General features: G+C 47.6%; 1 protein-coding gene and 1 pseudogene across 5 annotated transcripts in view; one reads left to right on the top strand and one right to left on the bottom strand.

Moving 5' to 3' along the window:
* Window positions 1-17,869, top strand: part of LOC123778415 (phospholipase A and acyltransferase 3) — a 29,104-nt gene that overhangs the window by 6,776 nt on the left and 4,459 nt on the right. For all 5 annotated transcript variants that reach the window (XR_015721451.1, XM_045775742.2, XM_045775744.2 and 2 more), the window contains exons 3-4: window positions 8,980-9,082; window positions 15,975-16,243. Coding sequence is in view for 4 of the 5 variants with exons in the window: in XM_045775742.2 (XP_045631698.1) it covers window positions 8,980-9,082; window positions 15,975-16,243 (372 nt within the window). In the remaining variant the exon portion in view is untranslated. The remainder of the gene's footprint in view (window positions 1-8,979; window positions 9,083-15,974; window positions 16,244-17,869) is intronic.
* Window positions 11,623-12,224, bottom strand: LOC123778414 (peroxiredoxin-1 pseudogene; annotated as a pseudogene).

Raw genomic sequence — 17,869 nt, 5'->3', positions numbered from 1 at the left:
CTCCCTGGCCTCTCCACTTGGCTACCTGGAAGCTGGTTCAGCCCAGCGCCCCAGGCAGGAGCTCATGCTCCTTCCTAGCCTGCTCTGTCCACAGCCTGCTCGTCCTGCCTCCCACTTGCTCTGGCCAGAAACCCTGGGGTGATCTTTGACTCCACTTTCCTTCATGCCCCACCTCATTCTATCTGCAAATCCTGTTGGTTTGACCTTCCTAAAAATCCAGAACCCGTTACTTGTCACCCCCACTGCCTCGTCTCGGTTGAGCCGTTAACACCACTCTCCATCCTGCATTCAACACCTCTCTTCCTTCACCACCTCCACTCCAGCCACACTGGCCTCCCGGCTGCTCCTCAACCATGCCCCTACCTGGGGCCATTGCTCAGGCTGTTACCCTTGCCTGGATGTTCCAGATGTCTGCAGGGCCGGCAGCCTGCCTTCCCTGACCCCTCACTTAATATTGCAGTCTCTGCCTCCACCTGGCCCCTCCAGCTCCTTTAACACTGCTCTACCTTTTCTTTCTTTCCTTCTTTCTTTCTTTCTTTCTTTCTTTCTTTCTTTCTTTCTTTCTTTCTTTCTTTCTTTCTTTCTTTCTTTCTTTCTTTTAATTTGGTATCTCTTCTAATATTCTAGATGATTTACTTATTTACTAAGGCTCAAAATAAACTAAAAAATTTCTGTCTCTCTCCCTGGTACTGAACAAAAGCCCATGAAGGCAGGCATCTTCACTTTGTCCCAGACACAGCACAGTTGCCTGGGTTGGTGGCTGGCGTCTGGCTCTGTGGGAGCATCCGTTGTGTGAATGAGCAGATGAACGAGTTCCTTGTCCCTCCCAGGCAGACGTGGGCATCCTCAAGGTGAACGGGTTCTCAAGGGGTGTCATTGGCCCCTTGCACCACTGCCCTGGGGTGGAGTGGGGGTAGAGTATTTGTTAAAAATGCACGGTGATTCTGCCAGCATGCCAGCAAGCCCCTCTCCTGTAATCTGTGCACAGGCTTGCGTCCGAGAACCACAGCTGGGAATAAAGCCTGCAGGCTCGGAGTCAGGAACCCAGTGGGTTCTAGAGCTGAGTTAGAGCACATCACACAGCATTATTGCCATTGTCATTGTCCTGGACTCCCTCAGTGCTTAACCTCTGCTTTTCACAGAACACTGATCATAGGCGTTTAAAAGAAGAGTTTAAGGGGTGCCTGGGTGGCTCAGTCATTAAGCGTCTGCCTTCGGCTCAGGGCGTGATCCCGGCGTTATGGGATCGAGCCCCACATCAGGCTCCTCTGCTATGAGCCTGCTTCTTCCTCTCCCACTCCTCCTGCTGGTGTTCCCTCTCTCGCTGGCTGTCTCTCTCTCTCTCTTAAATAAATAAATAAATAAATAAATAAATAAATAAATAAATCTTAAAAAAAAAAAGAAGAGTTTAAAGATACTCGACAGGTGGAATGAGTAGGTGGACATAGGATAAAGCAAATGCAGTAACATAAGAGTAGCATCTAGGTGGCTGGGTATACAGATGGTCAATAAACAATGGTTTCAGCTTTGAACCCTTGAGACTTTGGATGTTTGAAAATTTTTCATAATAAAATGCTGGGAAGCATGCTATTATGAACTTAAAAGCGCTCATTGCAGGAAAACTGGAAAATACAGAAAAAGAGAAGGGAGCAAAATAGTTCCAGAAACCACCCCTAGCCCCAGCACCCAGAGGGATTCTCCGTGAAGACGTTGGTGTATATCTTTCTAGTCTTTTTGTCGTGTAGTAATTGTATAGATTACATAGTAGTAATTGTATAGATTACCCCAAATTGAACACACTGATGTTTGTCAGGGGTGTGTGTGTGTGTATGTGATTCTAAAATGAATATATGTGTATTTAAACATTTCGAAAAACTAGAAAAGAATTGAAAAGGAAATTAATACCCCAAATGTCATCATCTGGTAATGAACATTACTTACATCTTGGTGTATTTCCACAGCTTTTCTTTATTTAAACAAAGTTAAAAAATATACTGTTTTGTATAAAGCTTTTTCATTAACCGTTATGTAATGGGCATTTATTGCCATTAAGTACTCTTTTAAAATAAAACTTTAAAACATAACATATAGTATGCTACTATATAAATATGGCAAGAGTAAAATAACCTTTTTATGTAAGATTTTTAGGTATCTAATGTTTTGCCATTAGATGTCACTTTTTGATGGATGACTTTTGTGGGCATTTCAGATTACTTCCTTAAGATCTGGTCTATAAATAGAAATTGGGTAAAGAGTATGAATATTTTTAAGGTTAGTGATACAAATTGCCAAACTGCCCTTCAGAAAAGCTATACTGATTTTTATTCCCATCAACAATGAATGATGGTATGTGTTTACCTTTATCTTTTCTTATATTTAATATTAGTATTTTGATTTCCCCCCAAAACCGGTTTTTAATTTGCATTTACTTGCTTGCTAGTGAGGTAGGATATGTTTACTTATATCAGTGGTCAAATGTATTTCTTTTTTTAAAATTATTTATCATGCCCTTTGTCCACTTTTTTCTATTTTGGTATTTACATCTTTTTTATTGATTCGTAAATTTTTTTATATATTAAAAATATTAACTGTCTTTCTGTCATTTTTCTTCCAGTTGATCATGATAGCTTGTGGTGTTTTGTTTTTTTCCAACGCATAGAACGTTTGGCTCATTTGGCTATAAGTAACAAGCAACCCACGTAAGCCAGCTCAAGTAAAGAAGTTTGAGTTTTAGCTTTAGTTTAGTTTTAGTTTAAGGACACATATGGAGGATCATAGGATGAGACCTGCTTGCCTTCTTCAGGTCCAGCTGGCTGAAGTGGGAGGCAGTGGTCACAGGGTATAAAATATGGTGGCTGTCTAGGCAGCTGGGACTGCAGGCAATCATTTTCTCTTAAAAGGGAGTATGAACATAACAGGCAATGATAGAAACTTCTAATAGTAAGACCTGTACCATTTTTTAAATTGGAAAACCTTTTGCTCTTTTCCTTTGTGCCTTTTTCTTTGGCTTTTATCCTTCAAGTGTCTTTATTCTAAGATCTGATACATATGAGGCGCCTGGGTGGCACAGCGGTTAAGTGTCTGCCTTTGGCTCAGGGCGTGATCCCAGCGTTACGGGATCGAGTCCCACATCAGGCTTTTCTGCTATGAGCCTGCTTCTTCCTCTCCCACTCCCCCTGCTTGTGTTCCCTCTCTCGCTGGCTGTCTCTCTCTCTGTCCAAAAAAAAAAAAAAAAATCCGATATATATGCATCTATATTTTTTTATGATTTTATATCTTACATTTAAATGTTACTCATTCTTAAGCATCATTAACACGGTCATATTTACAGGTTCCAGGTGGAAGATGGTTTCAAGAGGTTTTGGTGACAGATAATATCCACCTTTTCCAATGAAGAAACTTCAATCTTGGGGCTCCTGGATGGCTTAGTTGGTAAAGCAACTGGCTCTTGGTTTTGGCTCAGGTCATGATCTCAGAGTCCTGAGACTGAGCCCTGTGAGCGCGGAGCCTGCTTGCGATTCTCTCTCTCTCTCCCTCTGCCCCTCCCCCTCACCGGCAGGCTCGCTCTCACTTTCACTCTAAAATAAATAAGTCCTTAGAAACTATTTCAAAAAAATAAAGAAGACAAAAAACTTCAAGCTCATCAACATGAGGGACTCTTTCTCTCCATCTAAAAATCTTAAAAAGTTTTTATTATAGAAATAACTCATATTGGTAAGAAAAACAAACAAAATAATATAAAATGTAAAAGTCTGAATCCCAAACCCTCACTGTATATAATATACAATAGTTTGCTGTTTTTTCCTCAGATCATGCATAGTGTATAGTACATTTCGTTTATAAACGTATAAAAAATGTACTTTATTTTTATTTTTTAATTTTTTAAAACGTATTTTAAGCAAAAATGGGATAATAATGTTTTTCAACGTGCTTCTTTCAACCAGTTCCATGTCTGCTCACAAAAATCCACCTTGTCTTCTCTAACGGCTGTACGTACATATGTACATATGAATGCAGGATCATTTGTTTAACTGGTTCTTATAAATGGTTATTTAAGGTTGTTTTTCCAATAATTTCAGGGGCCAGAAATTGTTCCTCAGTTTGCTTGCTAAGGAAAATAGTTGTTAAGCCGTTCTTTGTAACCCTGCTTTTGTGGGAAGGATAAAGACTTTTTGTTCTGAAATCTCATGGGCACAGAGTCTCAGCTTTGCCATTGTTAGCGCCTGTGTTGCGTAGTCGAGCCCTGGTTACTGTGCGGGCTGGGGGTCCCCTGAGCCCTGCCCTGGAGAGGGAGCTCTCTTCCTGGAGCCTCCTGCTGGCCCCCTTCTTCCAAGAGGAAGAACCACCTAGCAAGGAATCCCTCCCTAGGACTGTGGATCACGCTGAGTGAGGGAGGCATCACTGTCGATCCTTTTATAGCAGGAGCTGGCAAGCTGTTTCTGTAAAGGGCCAGACAGTGGAAGATTTCGGGGTTTGCAGGTCACACGGTCTCCAGCGCAACCGCCCAACTCATCGGCTGTAGAAGAGAAAGCCGCTCAGGACAAATGTAAATGAATGGGGCGTGGCCGCTTTGTGGACGATGAAGTTTGAATCTCATATAATTTCATGTGTCACAGAACATCCTTCTTCTTTTGACTCTCCCCCAACCATTTTCAAAATGTAAAAACCGTTCTTTGCTTGCATACGAAAATAAGCAGAGGCACCAATTTGGCACCTGGACTGTGGTTCTCATACTTCTAATTTTATAACCTGGTTCCTGGAGTTCTACGGGTTGATTCAGCTGAGTTGGCTCCTGTGTATCATTGAGTTTATGATAGAGGGTGACGTCATTCATATTCTTAGTTCATGGCACCCTGTCCTCGCTGGTCCCTACGAGACCCCCTCTCTTGCAGGTTTTTGGTTTGGGTTTTTTTGGGTCCCTGACATCATCATGCCTTGCTCCCTCTTCCCAGTGGCCAGCATCCTGATGTGTTTAATGTGTGTTCTTTAGTCCATATGCTTCTGTTCTTCTTGTTTTTTTTAAATGATGTTTTCAGTTATGGTTCTTCTAAGATGTGTATCATTGGTTTGCGTGTGTGTATCTTTAATTTATATAAGTGGTGTTGCTTTGCAGAGCTCATGCTCATTTTTCCACTTAGCTCTGAATCTAAAAGATTATCCCTGTTGCCATGTGAGCATCGAGTCCTTGCATTAGTTAGAAACTAGTGGGCAGGGCTCCCCAGATGAGTCTACCACTTTTCACTTCATTTTTTTTTTTTTAAGATTTTATTTATTCATTTGAGAGAGAGAGGCAGAGATGGAGAGCATGAGCAGGGGGGAGAGGCAGAGGGAGAGGCAGAGGCAGACTCCCCGCTGAGCTGGAAGCCCAGTGTTGGCTTGATCCCAGGACCTGGAGATCATGACTTGAGCTGAAGGTAGATGCTTAACCATCTGAGCCACCCAGGCACCCCCTTTCATTTCATTTTTAGAAAGTGTCCTTGGTATTATGTTTTGACCTTGTGCATATTTGGAAATAGGTACCTTTGCCCTTACAAGGGGCAGGCAATTTGATTGTGTATTTTAAAAATCAAAATTTTTTTCTTTCAAACTATAGATATCTATTAAAATTTTAGAATTTCTAGGGGCCCCTAGGGGGCTCAGTCAGTTAAGTGTCTGCCTTCGGCTCAGGTCATGATCCCAGGGTCCTGGGATCAAGCCCCACATCAGGCTCCCTGCTCAGTGGGGAGCCTGCTTCTCCCTCTCCCTCTGCAGCTCCCCCTGCTTGTGCTCTCTTTCTCTTGCTCTCAGATATCTTCAGAGATTTTATTTATTTATTTGAGAGCGAGAGAGAGAATGACATGGAGGAGACAGGGCAGATCTCAGGACCCTGAGATCATGACCCAACTGAAGGCAGATGCTTAACCGACAGCCACTTAGGCGCCCCAAAATTAAAAAGAATTTAAATACATTAAAAAATTTTTGTGCTTAAAAAAACTGAGGTCTAATTTATTCCTTTTAGTGTTCATTTCTTTTTTGAAAAATAATTTAACTTAAAAAAATTTATTTGTTTGTTTTAGCAATCTCTACACCCAGCATGGGGCTCGAACTCACAACCCTGAAATCAAGAGTCGCTCACTCCACTGACTGAGCCAGCCAGGTGCCCCATTAGTATTTGTTTCTATGAGTTTTCATCAACGCATACAATTGCATAACTGTCACCGCCATCAGACACAGAACAGTGCAGAAAGTTTAGTTGCCCTCCAATTCCCTCCTGCCCCTTTGTTGTCAGCTCCCCTCCTCACTCCTAGCCCCTGGCAATCACTGATCACTTTCTGTCCTATAGTGATGCCTTTTCTGGAATGGAACATAAATGGGATACCACATTGTGTTGCTTTTTGGGTATGGCTTCTTCTACTCAGAACCATGCATCGGCTGCTCCATTAACTTGTGGTGTTTATGGTGATAAGGTCTGAATTTCTTTGTAGATATTTTTGTCATGGTAATAAAAAATTTTTTTTCAGGCATCTTTCTATGTGCAGGCCACCTTTCCTTGGTATTTGTCTGGAACACAGGGAGCTGCTTGTGTCCATGTACCCACTGACTGCTCATGTCTTGACATCATATTACTATGTTCACACTGTCTCCTGTTCAATCGGTAGCCTTCCCGAGGCCGGGATCCCTGCCTTGTCTTTATGTCCTTGCTTATTCGTGGAAACCCCCCACCCCAGTTAAAATCCCTTTTGGGGATTTCTGAAGGCCCCCTAATTCTTACCGAACAATATATTTTTTCTTTTATTCTGGAAAACAAGCAGGATTCATAAATTGCAACCATTGTCTGTTGTTCTGGAATAGGTTCTCAGTAAGGTCTGGGTGCCTTCTTTTTTTCAGACTAATTACAATTACTGCATAAGAGAACATGATTTATCCATAACATTTCTGTGAAAAGATTTTTTTCCTGCCATATGTATTTGCAGTTTTAATGTTTGTATAAATAGAAATGAACTGCCATTGACTTTGCTTCATAAGCCTTGTGGAGTTTGTGATTGGCTATTCCCACTGTCCTTTGTTTTATTTATTTATTTACTTAAGAAGATTTTATGTACTTATTTATTTATTGGACAGAGACAGCAAGAGAGAGAGAGTGCGCACAAGCAGGGGGAGCAGCAGAGGGAGAGGGAGAAGCAGGCTCTCCATTGAGCAAGGAGCCCTATGTGGGGCTCGATCCCAGGACCCTGGGATCATGACCTGAGCTGAAGGCAGCTGCTTAACCGACTGAGCTACCCCGGCGTCCCTGTCCTTTGTTTTTTATCCAAAGGGAGGCCACGCAGAGGTGAGTCCTCCCCATGTGTCCTCGATGGAATCTCTCAGTCAGGTCCATGGAGCTTGGTGATGGAATGTGGGCAAATCCTTACGGGTCTGCCCATGAAGAGCAAGCAGGCCACGTCTCCCTCCCTAGTCTTCACTTGCTGAAGACTCGGGCAAAGGACAGAGGCGATCCTTCTCTAGGTGTTCAAAAGGAATAGTTTACTTGCTCACTAAAGAGATTGAAGATTGGCTTGGACCAGAGAAGCTTGTCATCCCCCGATTCTGGTTCAAATCGAGTGCCCCCACCCCCAGCACTCAGCACAGTGTTGGTCCTTGGCACCTCAGCAATGCTGAGTGAAGTAACCTTGAACCTCTCGAGGTTTTCTCCAGCTCTGCTCCACACTCCCTGCTCCCCAGCAGGGCAGGGCTCTGAGCCACTCCCCACCCCCATAGACACTCACCCCTACACACACTCCTTGTGAAGCAATAAGAAATATAGTTTTGGGGGCGCCTGGGTGGCGCAGTTGTTAAGCGTCTGCCTTCGGCTCAGGGCGTGATCCCAGAGTCCTGGGATCGAGTCCCACGTCAGGCTCCCTGCTCCGCGGGCAGCCTGCTTCTTCCTCTCCCACTCCCCCTGCTTGTGTTCCCTCTCTCACTGGCTGTCTGTCAAATAAATAAATAAAATCTTAAAAAAAAAAGAAATATAGTTGGTTTTTGTACCCAATTCCCAGCACTGGGCTTCCACAACCCTTGTAATTTCCTGAATGATAAGAGAAGAGAGTCTTTTGTTATTCATCACAAACCCCCTTCATCCCCACCCTGAGTTTATGCTAATGAGGTGATGAGGAGCCCACCTGATTAGCGGGCTGGACATTTCAGACCCACCTCCAACCTCCTGGGAGGGGTGAGAGGCTGGAGGGTGAGTTAATCCTTAAGGACCAATGATTTAATCAGTCCTGCCTGTGTAAGGGAGCTTCTGGGAGCTTCTGGGCTGGTGAACACATGGAGGTGTGGGGAGACTGGCCCGAGGAGAGGGCGTGGCAGCTGTGTCCCCCCCCACCCCATACCTTGCCCTCCCCCCCAATCTGGCTGTTCCTGAGTTGTATTCTTTATGACAAGCTGGTAATCTAATAAGTAAACTGTTTTCCTGAATTCTGTGAGCCATTCTAGCAAATTATAGAACCTGAGGAGGGGGTGCTGGAAACCCCTGATTTATAGCTAGTAAGTCAGAAGCACAGGGGACAATCTGGACGTGCGACTGGCAGCTGAATTTGGGGGGGGGGAAGTCTGGTGGGACTGAGCCCTTCACCCTTGGGGTCTGCGTTAACTCTGGGCAGTTAGTGTCAGAATTGAGATAAACTGCAGGATATCCAGCCCATTTCCACTGAGGACTGGATTGCTTGGTGTGGAAAAAACCACATATCTGGTGTCAGAAGTGTTGGTGTGAGTGTAGTGTACGGGAGAAAGAATTCTCCTTTATTCACATACTCACACTTACTCGTGCACACACACAGCAACTCATCGTCGGGATGAGCAGCAGGAGGACATTATGGCCAGAGACGTGCCAATTCTTGGTCAGGCCCTAGGCCGGGTTGGGGAATGTCTGGGAGACACCCTCCCAATTTGACGGCCTCTGGCAAGGGACCCCAGGTCTCACTTGTACCACCTCTAACAGCCTTGTTCTTGGTTTTGCAGCCAGAGCCCAAAGTTGGAGACCTGATTGAGATTTTCCGCCCTTTCTACAGACACTGGGCCATCTACGTTGGTGATGGATACGTGGTCCACCTGGCCCCCCCAAGTAAGGTGCCGAGGGCCTCTGCTGTGCTGGGTCTGGGAGGAGAGGGACATGGGGCAGCTGTGGGTAACAGGTGACACCAGCTCTCTCATTGATCCCCGACCAGTGGTTGGTTCCTGAGTGCTGCAAGGAGGCAGGTTGGTGTGGGGAAGTGGTTATCAAACTCTGCTCCTTGGAACCCTAGGGGTTCCCTACAGGGGCTGAGGTGGGCTTCTAAGGGGATGGCTCTGTTTTTACGGTTTTAAATACTATGGGTTTTTATAAAACATATTCAATTCTTCAGTGTAAAATTCCCTGAGAGAGCATGAGGTTTTGGGCTGCAGGCTTGGTGACGAATCCAGTTTCTACTCTCCGGTTTTGGTTTCCTGATCTGTAAAACTGAGGCTAAGAGTGCTTCCTTAGGGGAATCGTTGTGAGAATTCCCCCACCCCTTTTCTTCAACCTGTTACTTAAACTGAGGTATAACATAAATACGGTAGAGTGCACAAATATAGTAAAGTGTATAAAAAAAAAAGTCTCCATCCATGTGACAGTGTCCCAGATCAAGATCTAGAACCTTTCCACTCCCCTACGAGGCTCCTCCATGCCTCTTCAGCACCCTGTCCTCTTCCCTAGAGACAACCGCTCTTCTAGCTTCTCTTGCCCTAAATCCATTTCGCCTGTTCTGGACCTTCGTGGGGGAGGAGCCGCATAGCCTGGGCTCTTCTGTGTCTGGCTTCTTCCCTTGCCCCTGAGAGTCATCGGTGTGCGAGCAGTAGGAGGAGCTCTTTTTCATTCTGTGTGTTTTCTGATTTATGAAAATACCTCGCTTGCTAGCCATGCTTCTGCCGATGGACATTGGATTGGTTCCCGTGTTTGGCTGCCGTGAATACGGTAGCTGTGGACACTCTTGGACACGTCTTTTGCCACCCCTTTACCTCTAACTAGTGGCCTCACCCGGTACTTACAGAGGAATCAGAAGGAACCAGAGTGTCTGGCATCCATCTGCACCCACCTAGTCTGCCTTTCTTTGGTTAAGGGGCAGAAGAATGCCCCTGTCCTTGTTTCAGAAGCCAGCCCCTGTGTGTGGGTCCTGGACCCCCACTCTTACTTTCCCGAGCACTTTGCTCCTTAAATTCCTCGCTTCCTGTATTAGCACGGTCCCCCTCTCTGCTAGGTTATTCTGCCTGGCATAGAAACCACTGTAATACCTCCTGTTGATAAAATGAACAAACACCCCCTCGACCTCACGTCTTCTCTAGCTAGTTCCCCATAGAGCGAATCTTCGATTGTCCACCATGGCCCTCAGCACTTGCCATTCTGTCTTCAGTTCCCTCCACCAGGCTCTCTTTCTCAGCCTCCTCCCGAAGGAGCGCTTATCAAGGCTACCAAAAGACCTTGACATCTTTTTTTTTTTTTAAAGATTTTATTTATTTATTCGACAGAGATAGAGACAGCCAGCGAGAGAGGGAACACAAGCAGGGGGACTGGGAGAGGAAGAAGCAGGCTCATAGCGGAGGAGCCTGATGTGGGGCTCGATCCCGTAACGCCGGGATCATGCCCTGAGCCGAAGGCAGACGCTTAACCGCTGTGCCACCCAGGCGCCCCAAGACCTTGACATCTTGACAAAGCCAAAGGTTAACTTTCTGGTCAAGGCTTACTTGGCTCTCTGTAGCATTTGACATGAGTGACCACTCTCTGATCTTCACTTGGCACCTGTCTTTCTTCCTTTCTCACTGGGCCCTTCCTTCGTGGTCTCCTGGGTGGGGTTGCCCTCATCCTCTCCCATATCCCTCATTCTTACTGTCCCCAGGTGACCTCATCGGGCCCCTGGCTTTCAGTACTTTCCATTGGTGGATGTTTCCTAAGCCCGTCTCGGCATAGGCCTCCCCACTTGGCTTTGGACTGGTATAACCTCTTGGCTACTTGGCATCTCCATGTGGGTGTCTAAGCGGCACATTGAACTTGACATGCCTGAAAGAAAGGCTCCAGTGGATGGCACTATCCAGCTGCTTGAAGCAAAAGTCTAGGTATCATCCTCAATCCTTTTCACTCTGTATCTAATGCAACAGGAAATCTGGTTGCCTCTCTCTCCAAGAGAGACTCCGGGTCTGATCACTTCTCACTGTCTACATTTTCATGCCTGTCTGAAGCTCTTGCAGCTTGTGGCTGGTCTCTCTGCCTCTTGCCCACTTGTGGTCAGTCCCTCCTTCCATGGGCAGCCAGCACGATCATTCTAGAGTATGAATTGGATTATGTTACTTCTCTCCTTAAAATTCTTTTTTTTTTTTTTTCCTCCGTTCAAGTTTAATAGAAACCACTAAAGATCAAAAGTGCTGTCCCATTACTGGCCACATCAGTTGACCTGCCCCATAGCACGGCTCAGGCCATTCTCTCCAGAGGAAGAAAGGCTGGCCTTCCAGGCCCTGCAGAAGAGGCCTGTCCTGTCCCATACCACAGCTGCACTGAATCCAAAGTCTTGTGTTTTCAGCATGACAGTGGTACAAAAGAGATTTTGTTTTCTTGGCTGCTCAGTGCAGCCTGGCCCTGAAATGGCCCAGCGCTCACTTCTGCTCAGGGAATCATTCTTCGCTCTTCTGCACGGCAGGCTTGATGGTATCGTTGCCAGGCTTCCAGCCAGCGGGGGCGGGGGGGGGGAGGGCACTTCCCCATGCTTGAGCAGTAAGCTGGAAGGCCTGAACTAGTCTCAGAGTCTCACAGAGCAGCTGACAGGTGGTCATCCTCAGTCATCTGCAGAAGGAAACCTGTATCATCAATAATAAAGAAGCCCCTGAACGAGATACCTTCATCAGCCTTTAAGACCTCCATCGCCCTGAGCGATGTACGTGTGAGGTCTGATACCAGGGGAATGTTCATGGGTCCCGGTCCTCCTTGTTTCTTGGGTGTGTTGATCCATGCCGGGTGACAGAAATGAGAATCCACAGAAGCACCAGACACTTGGCAGTTGAGTTTCTTAAGTTCTTCCGCCTGTCACTGAAAGCAATGATCTCCATGGGGCACACAAAGGAGAAGTCAAGAGGGCAGAAAAAGAATGCAATGTCTTTTCCTTTGTAGTCGGAGAGGCTGATGCCTTTGAACCGGCCATCTGGCATAATGGCTGTGGCTTGGGGGCAGGGTGCCCAATTTTGGCATTTCCTGAAGACATCTTGCTTTTGGCACCTAACCACTCTTGAGTGCCAGACCTCGCCCGGCCATCTCCCCCATCTGCCCCCAACTTGGGAGTTGAGTTGGGCAGGTTGAGGAAAAGGCAACGACCAGGGTGTGGGGGCGCTTCTTACAGCTCGGAGACAGAGCTCACCAAAGACCAGTCAGGAAGAAGATGTCCCTTAAAATTCTTGATTGGCTTTTCCATCACACATAGAGTAGGCTTCAAGTCTGTACTGTGGCCCATGGGGCCTGGTGTGGTCTGGTCTCTGCCTGCCTCTCTGATCCAGATCTTTCTCTCCAGTCCTCCTGGGTCTCTCGACGTCAGCCACATGGGCCTTCCTGCAGCCCCTGGAGCATGCCGTGCTCTTTCTTCCCAAGACCCTCGCCCTTGCTCTTCCTTCTGCATGTGATGCTCTTCGCTGGATCTTAGCACGGCTGCCTCCTTTCCATCATTCCAGACTCCACTCAATGCCCATTCCCTGGGGTGGTCCTTTCCATGCTGGGCTTCCCCGAGTCTCCTCCTTCTGTAATATTTCACTTAGTCTAATCCATAGCACTTTCACTACCGGGAAGTACCTGATTTTGTCTATTTGTTCATTGTCAGGGTGGGTCCTCTCGCTGGAATGTGAGCTGCTTGAGGGCAGGTGCCCTGTCTAGTTCATGCCACTACCTCCAGCACCTTGGACAGGGTCTCACACACAGTAGGGCCTCAGCGTTGGCTGACTGCACTGAGAGGATGTACCTGGTGGATGGGAGGGAAGGGCATGTCAGGGATCCTGGGGACAGGCGTGCCACAGTCATTGTGCAGGTGATGCTCCTTAAAGGGAAAAGATGCTTCCACATGCATCTTCTCACTAGAACTTCGTGGGCACCTTGCCAGCTAGGTCAGGACTGACCTTGTGCTACTCGGAAAATGGTATAGATTAGAGTTGGAAGGAAGCTTGGGGAACAACCCTGATGATGACAGCTGACACCTGCTGGGCACTCACCCTGTGCCAGGCACTGGGGAAGACACCTTATGTGGCCAGCTCCCATAATCCTTGCAGCCCCTCCCCCTGCCATGGTGCTGTAGGACAGGTAGGGCTGTTATTGTCCCTGCTCTACAAGGAATTGGGGACTCAAAGAAGTTAAGTACCTTGCCCAAAGTCCCAGGGCAGGTAAGTGGTGGAGGTGGGACCTGAACTCTGGCTGTCTCTTGACTCTGTGCCTTTTCCCACGATGCTGCACTGCCCGGTCTGACATTTCCCAAAACTCACTCATCACATGTGGGCCCTACCCAAGTGCTCTTTCTCTGATTGTTTAACTAATATTTTCTTCAATGGACTCACTTTAAAAATGGAAAGAATTCTTTTAAAAGGAGCCTTAAATGACTATTGATACGTGTTTGTGTATCAATTTTGTTATGTATCTAGGGACTTGCTCAGTGTCGGCTCAGCAAGGTTAAGTGGGATGTCAGGACCGCTCAGTGATGCAGCCAGAATCCAAACCCAGAATTTCTTTTTTTTTTTTTTAAAGATTTTATTTATTTATTTGACAGAGATAGAGACAGCCAGCGAGAGAGGGAACACAAGCAGGGGGAGTGGGAGAGGAAGAAGCAGGCTCATAGCGGAGGAGCCTGATGTGGGGCTCGATCCCATAATGCCGGGATCAAGCCCTGAGCTGAAGGCAGTCGCTTAACCGCTGTGCCACCCAGGCGCCCCCAAACCCAGAGTTTCTGATCGTCAGCTGGTGCCCCATTGTACCACCCACCAGAGTGGCACCCACAGAGGAAAGCTTAAGGAAGCCTCACTCCTAGGGGTTGACTCTGTGTGTGCCTGGCCATGAGAGTTGGAGCCTCCTTAATTTTGGTGCTATAGGCACCCTGCTTACCTCACCCCTGTCCTAGCCCTGCCACCCTCCCTGCCTGGGGGCTGAACCTCACCTGGTCCCATTCCCACGCTGACCCTCTCCACAAACTGAGAGCTCCGCATGGTACCATCTCTTTTCTTTACTCCAATGGCTCCTTCAAACACTTTCTGCCCTATTGGTAGAAAGTCTGAACTCCCCTGGTCTTCTAAAATCTCAGGAATCTACTCAGGGTAAAGGGGTTTAGTCCTCTTTGGAAAGACCTGGAATCTGATCAGCCCCTCCTGCCATTGCTTATTGCTGTCACATGGTGTCATGTGGAAGACTGTCTGTGCCCCACCTAACAGGAAACCTCCCCTGCGGGAAGGGCCTTGGAGATCCCATCCCAGCAGGGGCCACAGAGGCTCTTTGAGGGATAGTGGGTCTCTCTGGGGCCCCCTCTTTGGTGCATACCCACTTTTTTGGCCATCATACCCAACCGTGTAGGTTGTTTGCCTTGGGAGAGCCCCCCAGTCTTGTGCTGACATCAGCCTCCCCTCCCCACCATCCTGGTCCTTGTATTGACCCTAGACGCTTCCTTCCTTCCTTCCTTCCTTCCTTCCTTCCTTCCTTCCTTCCTTCCTTCCTTCCTTCCTTCCTTCCTTCCTCCCTTCTTTCCTTCCTTCTTTCTTTTTTTAAAGATTTTATTTATTTATTTATTTGACACAGAGAGAGAGCACAAGTAGGGCAAGCAGCAGGCAGAAGGAGAGGGAGAAGCAGTCTCCCCACTGAGCAGAGAGCCTGATGTGGGGCTCAATCCCAGGATGCTGGGATCATGACCTGAGCCAAAGGCAGCTGCTTAACTCACTGAGCCACCCAGGGGCCCTAGACTCCCTTTCTTTGAGTTTTCTATTTTTCACTTGAAGTGTAGTTGACACATGATGTTCCGTTAGTTTCAGGTGTGCACGGCAGTGACTGGACAGGTCTATACGGTACGCTGTGCTCACAAGTGTAGCCACCCATCTGTCCCTGGACGCTGCTAGTACAACACCATTGACTCTATTCCCTGTGCTAGGACTTTTAGCATTGTGACTTATTCATGCCATAACTGGGAGCCTGTATCTCCCACCCCCCTTCACCCATTTTGCCCATCTCCCCTCTCCTTCCCCTCTGGCAACCACTGGTTCATTCTCTGTCTTCCAGGTCTGTTTCTGCTTTTTGTTTATTTCTTTAGTCATTTGTTCTGTTTTTGAGATTCCACGTATGAGTGAAATCATATGGTATTTGTCTCTCTCTGATTTATTTTGCTTAGCATAATACCTTGTAGGTCTGTCCATGTTGTTGCAGATAGCAAGGTCTTTTTTATGGCAGAGTAATATTCCATAGGCTGTTTAATTTCTGGAGCTTTGTTGTACCTTCCACCCGTCATTTCAGCCAGGGCTGTGCCAGTGTTCCTACTGGGCCTCCCTGGCAACACATCTCGAGGAGCTGCTGTGGGGTTTTGGTCCCTTTGCTCCAAGAAGAGTGGGAACTACTCATCCATCCATCTCTTCTGCAGTAATCAGCTTCATATTTGTCAAGGGAGTGTAGAGTTGATGGAATCACAGAAGGTTCATGATCTGTTCCCCCTGGCAGAAGGGTGTGCTCAGGGCCCATATTTGCACAACCAAGAGGGCCACTGAGGAGCCCCAGGTGTAGAAGGCCAACTTCTCTAGAAACTTCCTCACTCCTCATTTCAGATAAGGAAGCCAGGGCCCAGAGACCACAAGCACCTTCTCCAAAGCCACATAGCATGTGTCTGACCCTGCTCCCTTTTCCCTTCCCTTCTGCTCATGCTCTTGTGGATGGTGCTGGGGACCTGGGGATGGACCCCTATGGGCCCGCCCAGGACCAATCCCTCCGTCTCCTCTTTGTGAATCCTTAGGCGAAGTCGCGGGAGCTGGTGCGGCCAGCATCATGTCCACCCTGACTGAGAAGGCCATAGTGAAGAAGGAACTGCTGTACGATGTGGTCGGGAGAGACAAGTACCAGGTCAACAACAAACACGATGGCAAGTACTCGCCGCTGCCTCCCAGCAAAATCGTCCAGCGTGCGGAGGAGCTGGTGGGGCAGGAGTTGCCCTATTCGCTGCCCTGCGAGAACTGCGAGCACTTTGTGAACGAGCTGCGCTACGGAGTCGCCCGCAGTGACCAGGTGGGTCCTCAGCCTGTGTCCCCGTCCCCGGGAGCCAGACTGTTCCGTCAGCTGGCCGTGGGGGGGCATCAGGCCCCTAGAAGACACATGGAAGTCACACTCGGGGTGGGGACAAAGGTGTGGAGACTGGCAAGTTGGCACTGGCTCCGTGGACCAGCATGGCTGTCCGCCATGGCCCACGATGTGAGTCACTGCCACTGGAGAACCCTGTGTTTTGAATAACACTGTTTGTCTTTTACCCACTTAAACATTGCTCCAAGTGAAGAAAGCACACGAGAAGTTTCCTTTTCCCAGAAACCATTCCAGGGCTGTAACACAGAGGAGCTGAGTAGCATAAACAGCTCATTTTCTGTGGTCTCATAGAATTTCTGTTTGTCCACATTAAAAAAAAAAAAAAGGCAGATTTCTTAGCATTTCTAATATTCTGCGGTAAGAACTTGCCTCACATCAGTGGCCCTTTCCGAGATCAGAGCTCCTGTAATTCAGCGCCGAGGCGGGGCTCACATCCCCCCCACCCCCACCACCAGGAAATCAGCCACAGCGACGTCTGACATCTGAACGCAGTGCTGACTCTGGGGCGGGTCACGTCCCCCTTGTAAAATGTGCACTCTCAGGACTAACCGGGGCCCCCTGTCTTGTGTTTGATTATACTCTCTGACTCTGTACTGAGCATGCTCACAGGGGGGCTATTGTTAATTTCCTTGACAAAGTGCCTTTTGTATGAAGCCGCTGCCTCATGCGTTCTCGCTCTGTGAGGTTCTGTAAAGATCTGGGGGCACATTGTTCCTCCTCCATTATCTGCAGACTGTTTCTCCCACCCTGACAAATCGTTTAGCAAGGAAAATGCTGGGGACAAGAGCTTGCGTGCAGGCGCCCCTGCCACAAAGCCACGCCTGATGACCTCTAACAGGAAGGTTAGAGACTGACGCAGGTCTGTAGCTTTGTCTGAACCTTGTCATCACAGCTTCCGGCTGCTAGGAACCTCAGTTCTGGGTACTGCGTGATGTGAAGTGACACGACATGTTTCCTGGCACCTCACACAGCCATGCGGGGCACAGTTATGGGCGGTGCCAAGTCATTTATATTTTTAACCGTCGAAGACCTCCAAGCTCTCTATGATGGTCAATCAGGGCTTTTGGCAGCCACGAGCATACAGTGCAGGCAGGCTCTGTGCTTAGGGGAGCAAGGGCAGTGTCGGCCGTGTCAGGAGACGGTGTTACTTTTGGGTACAAAGTTCATATTTTCATCCTCTTTATTCCCGGGATTTGGGGTACGTGGTCTTCACTGGACTTCTTGGCATAAAATGATGATGAAAAATCTTTTTCTTTGTTTGTTCTTGGTTCTGCTTAAATGCCTGGCTTGATTCGTGGGCGAGATTTCTTGATCCCTGTTCATGACACTCTTTCATGCTCTCATGTGGGAAACAGTACAGTTTTGCTGATTTGGGGCATTGTGACTTCATTGGGGACAGTGGCTCTGAGAGCAGACTCTCCCTTTGCATCGTCACAGGGGCTACTGCCCCGAGAGCTGCACCTGGATAGTGCTGGGCATAGGAAGAGGCCGAACTTTCTCGCTGTTTCATGCTGATCTGAACTGTTTCCACTGAGTTTTGTTCCCTTTACTGTT

Source organism: Ursus americanus, chromosome 24 (assembly GCF_024610735.1).
Source record: "Ursus americanus isolate L20-20 chromosome 24, mUrsAme1.1.p, whole genome shotgun sequence".
In the NCBI taxonomy this organism is placed as follows: Eukaryota; Metazoa; Chordata; class Mammalia; order Carnivora; family Ursidae; genus Ursus; species Ursus americanus.
This window is presented reverse-complemented; position numbering and strand designations above follow the sequence as displayed.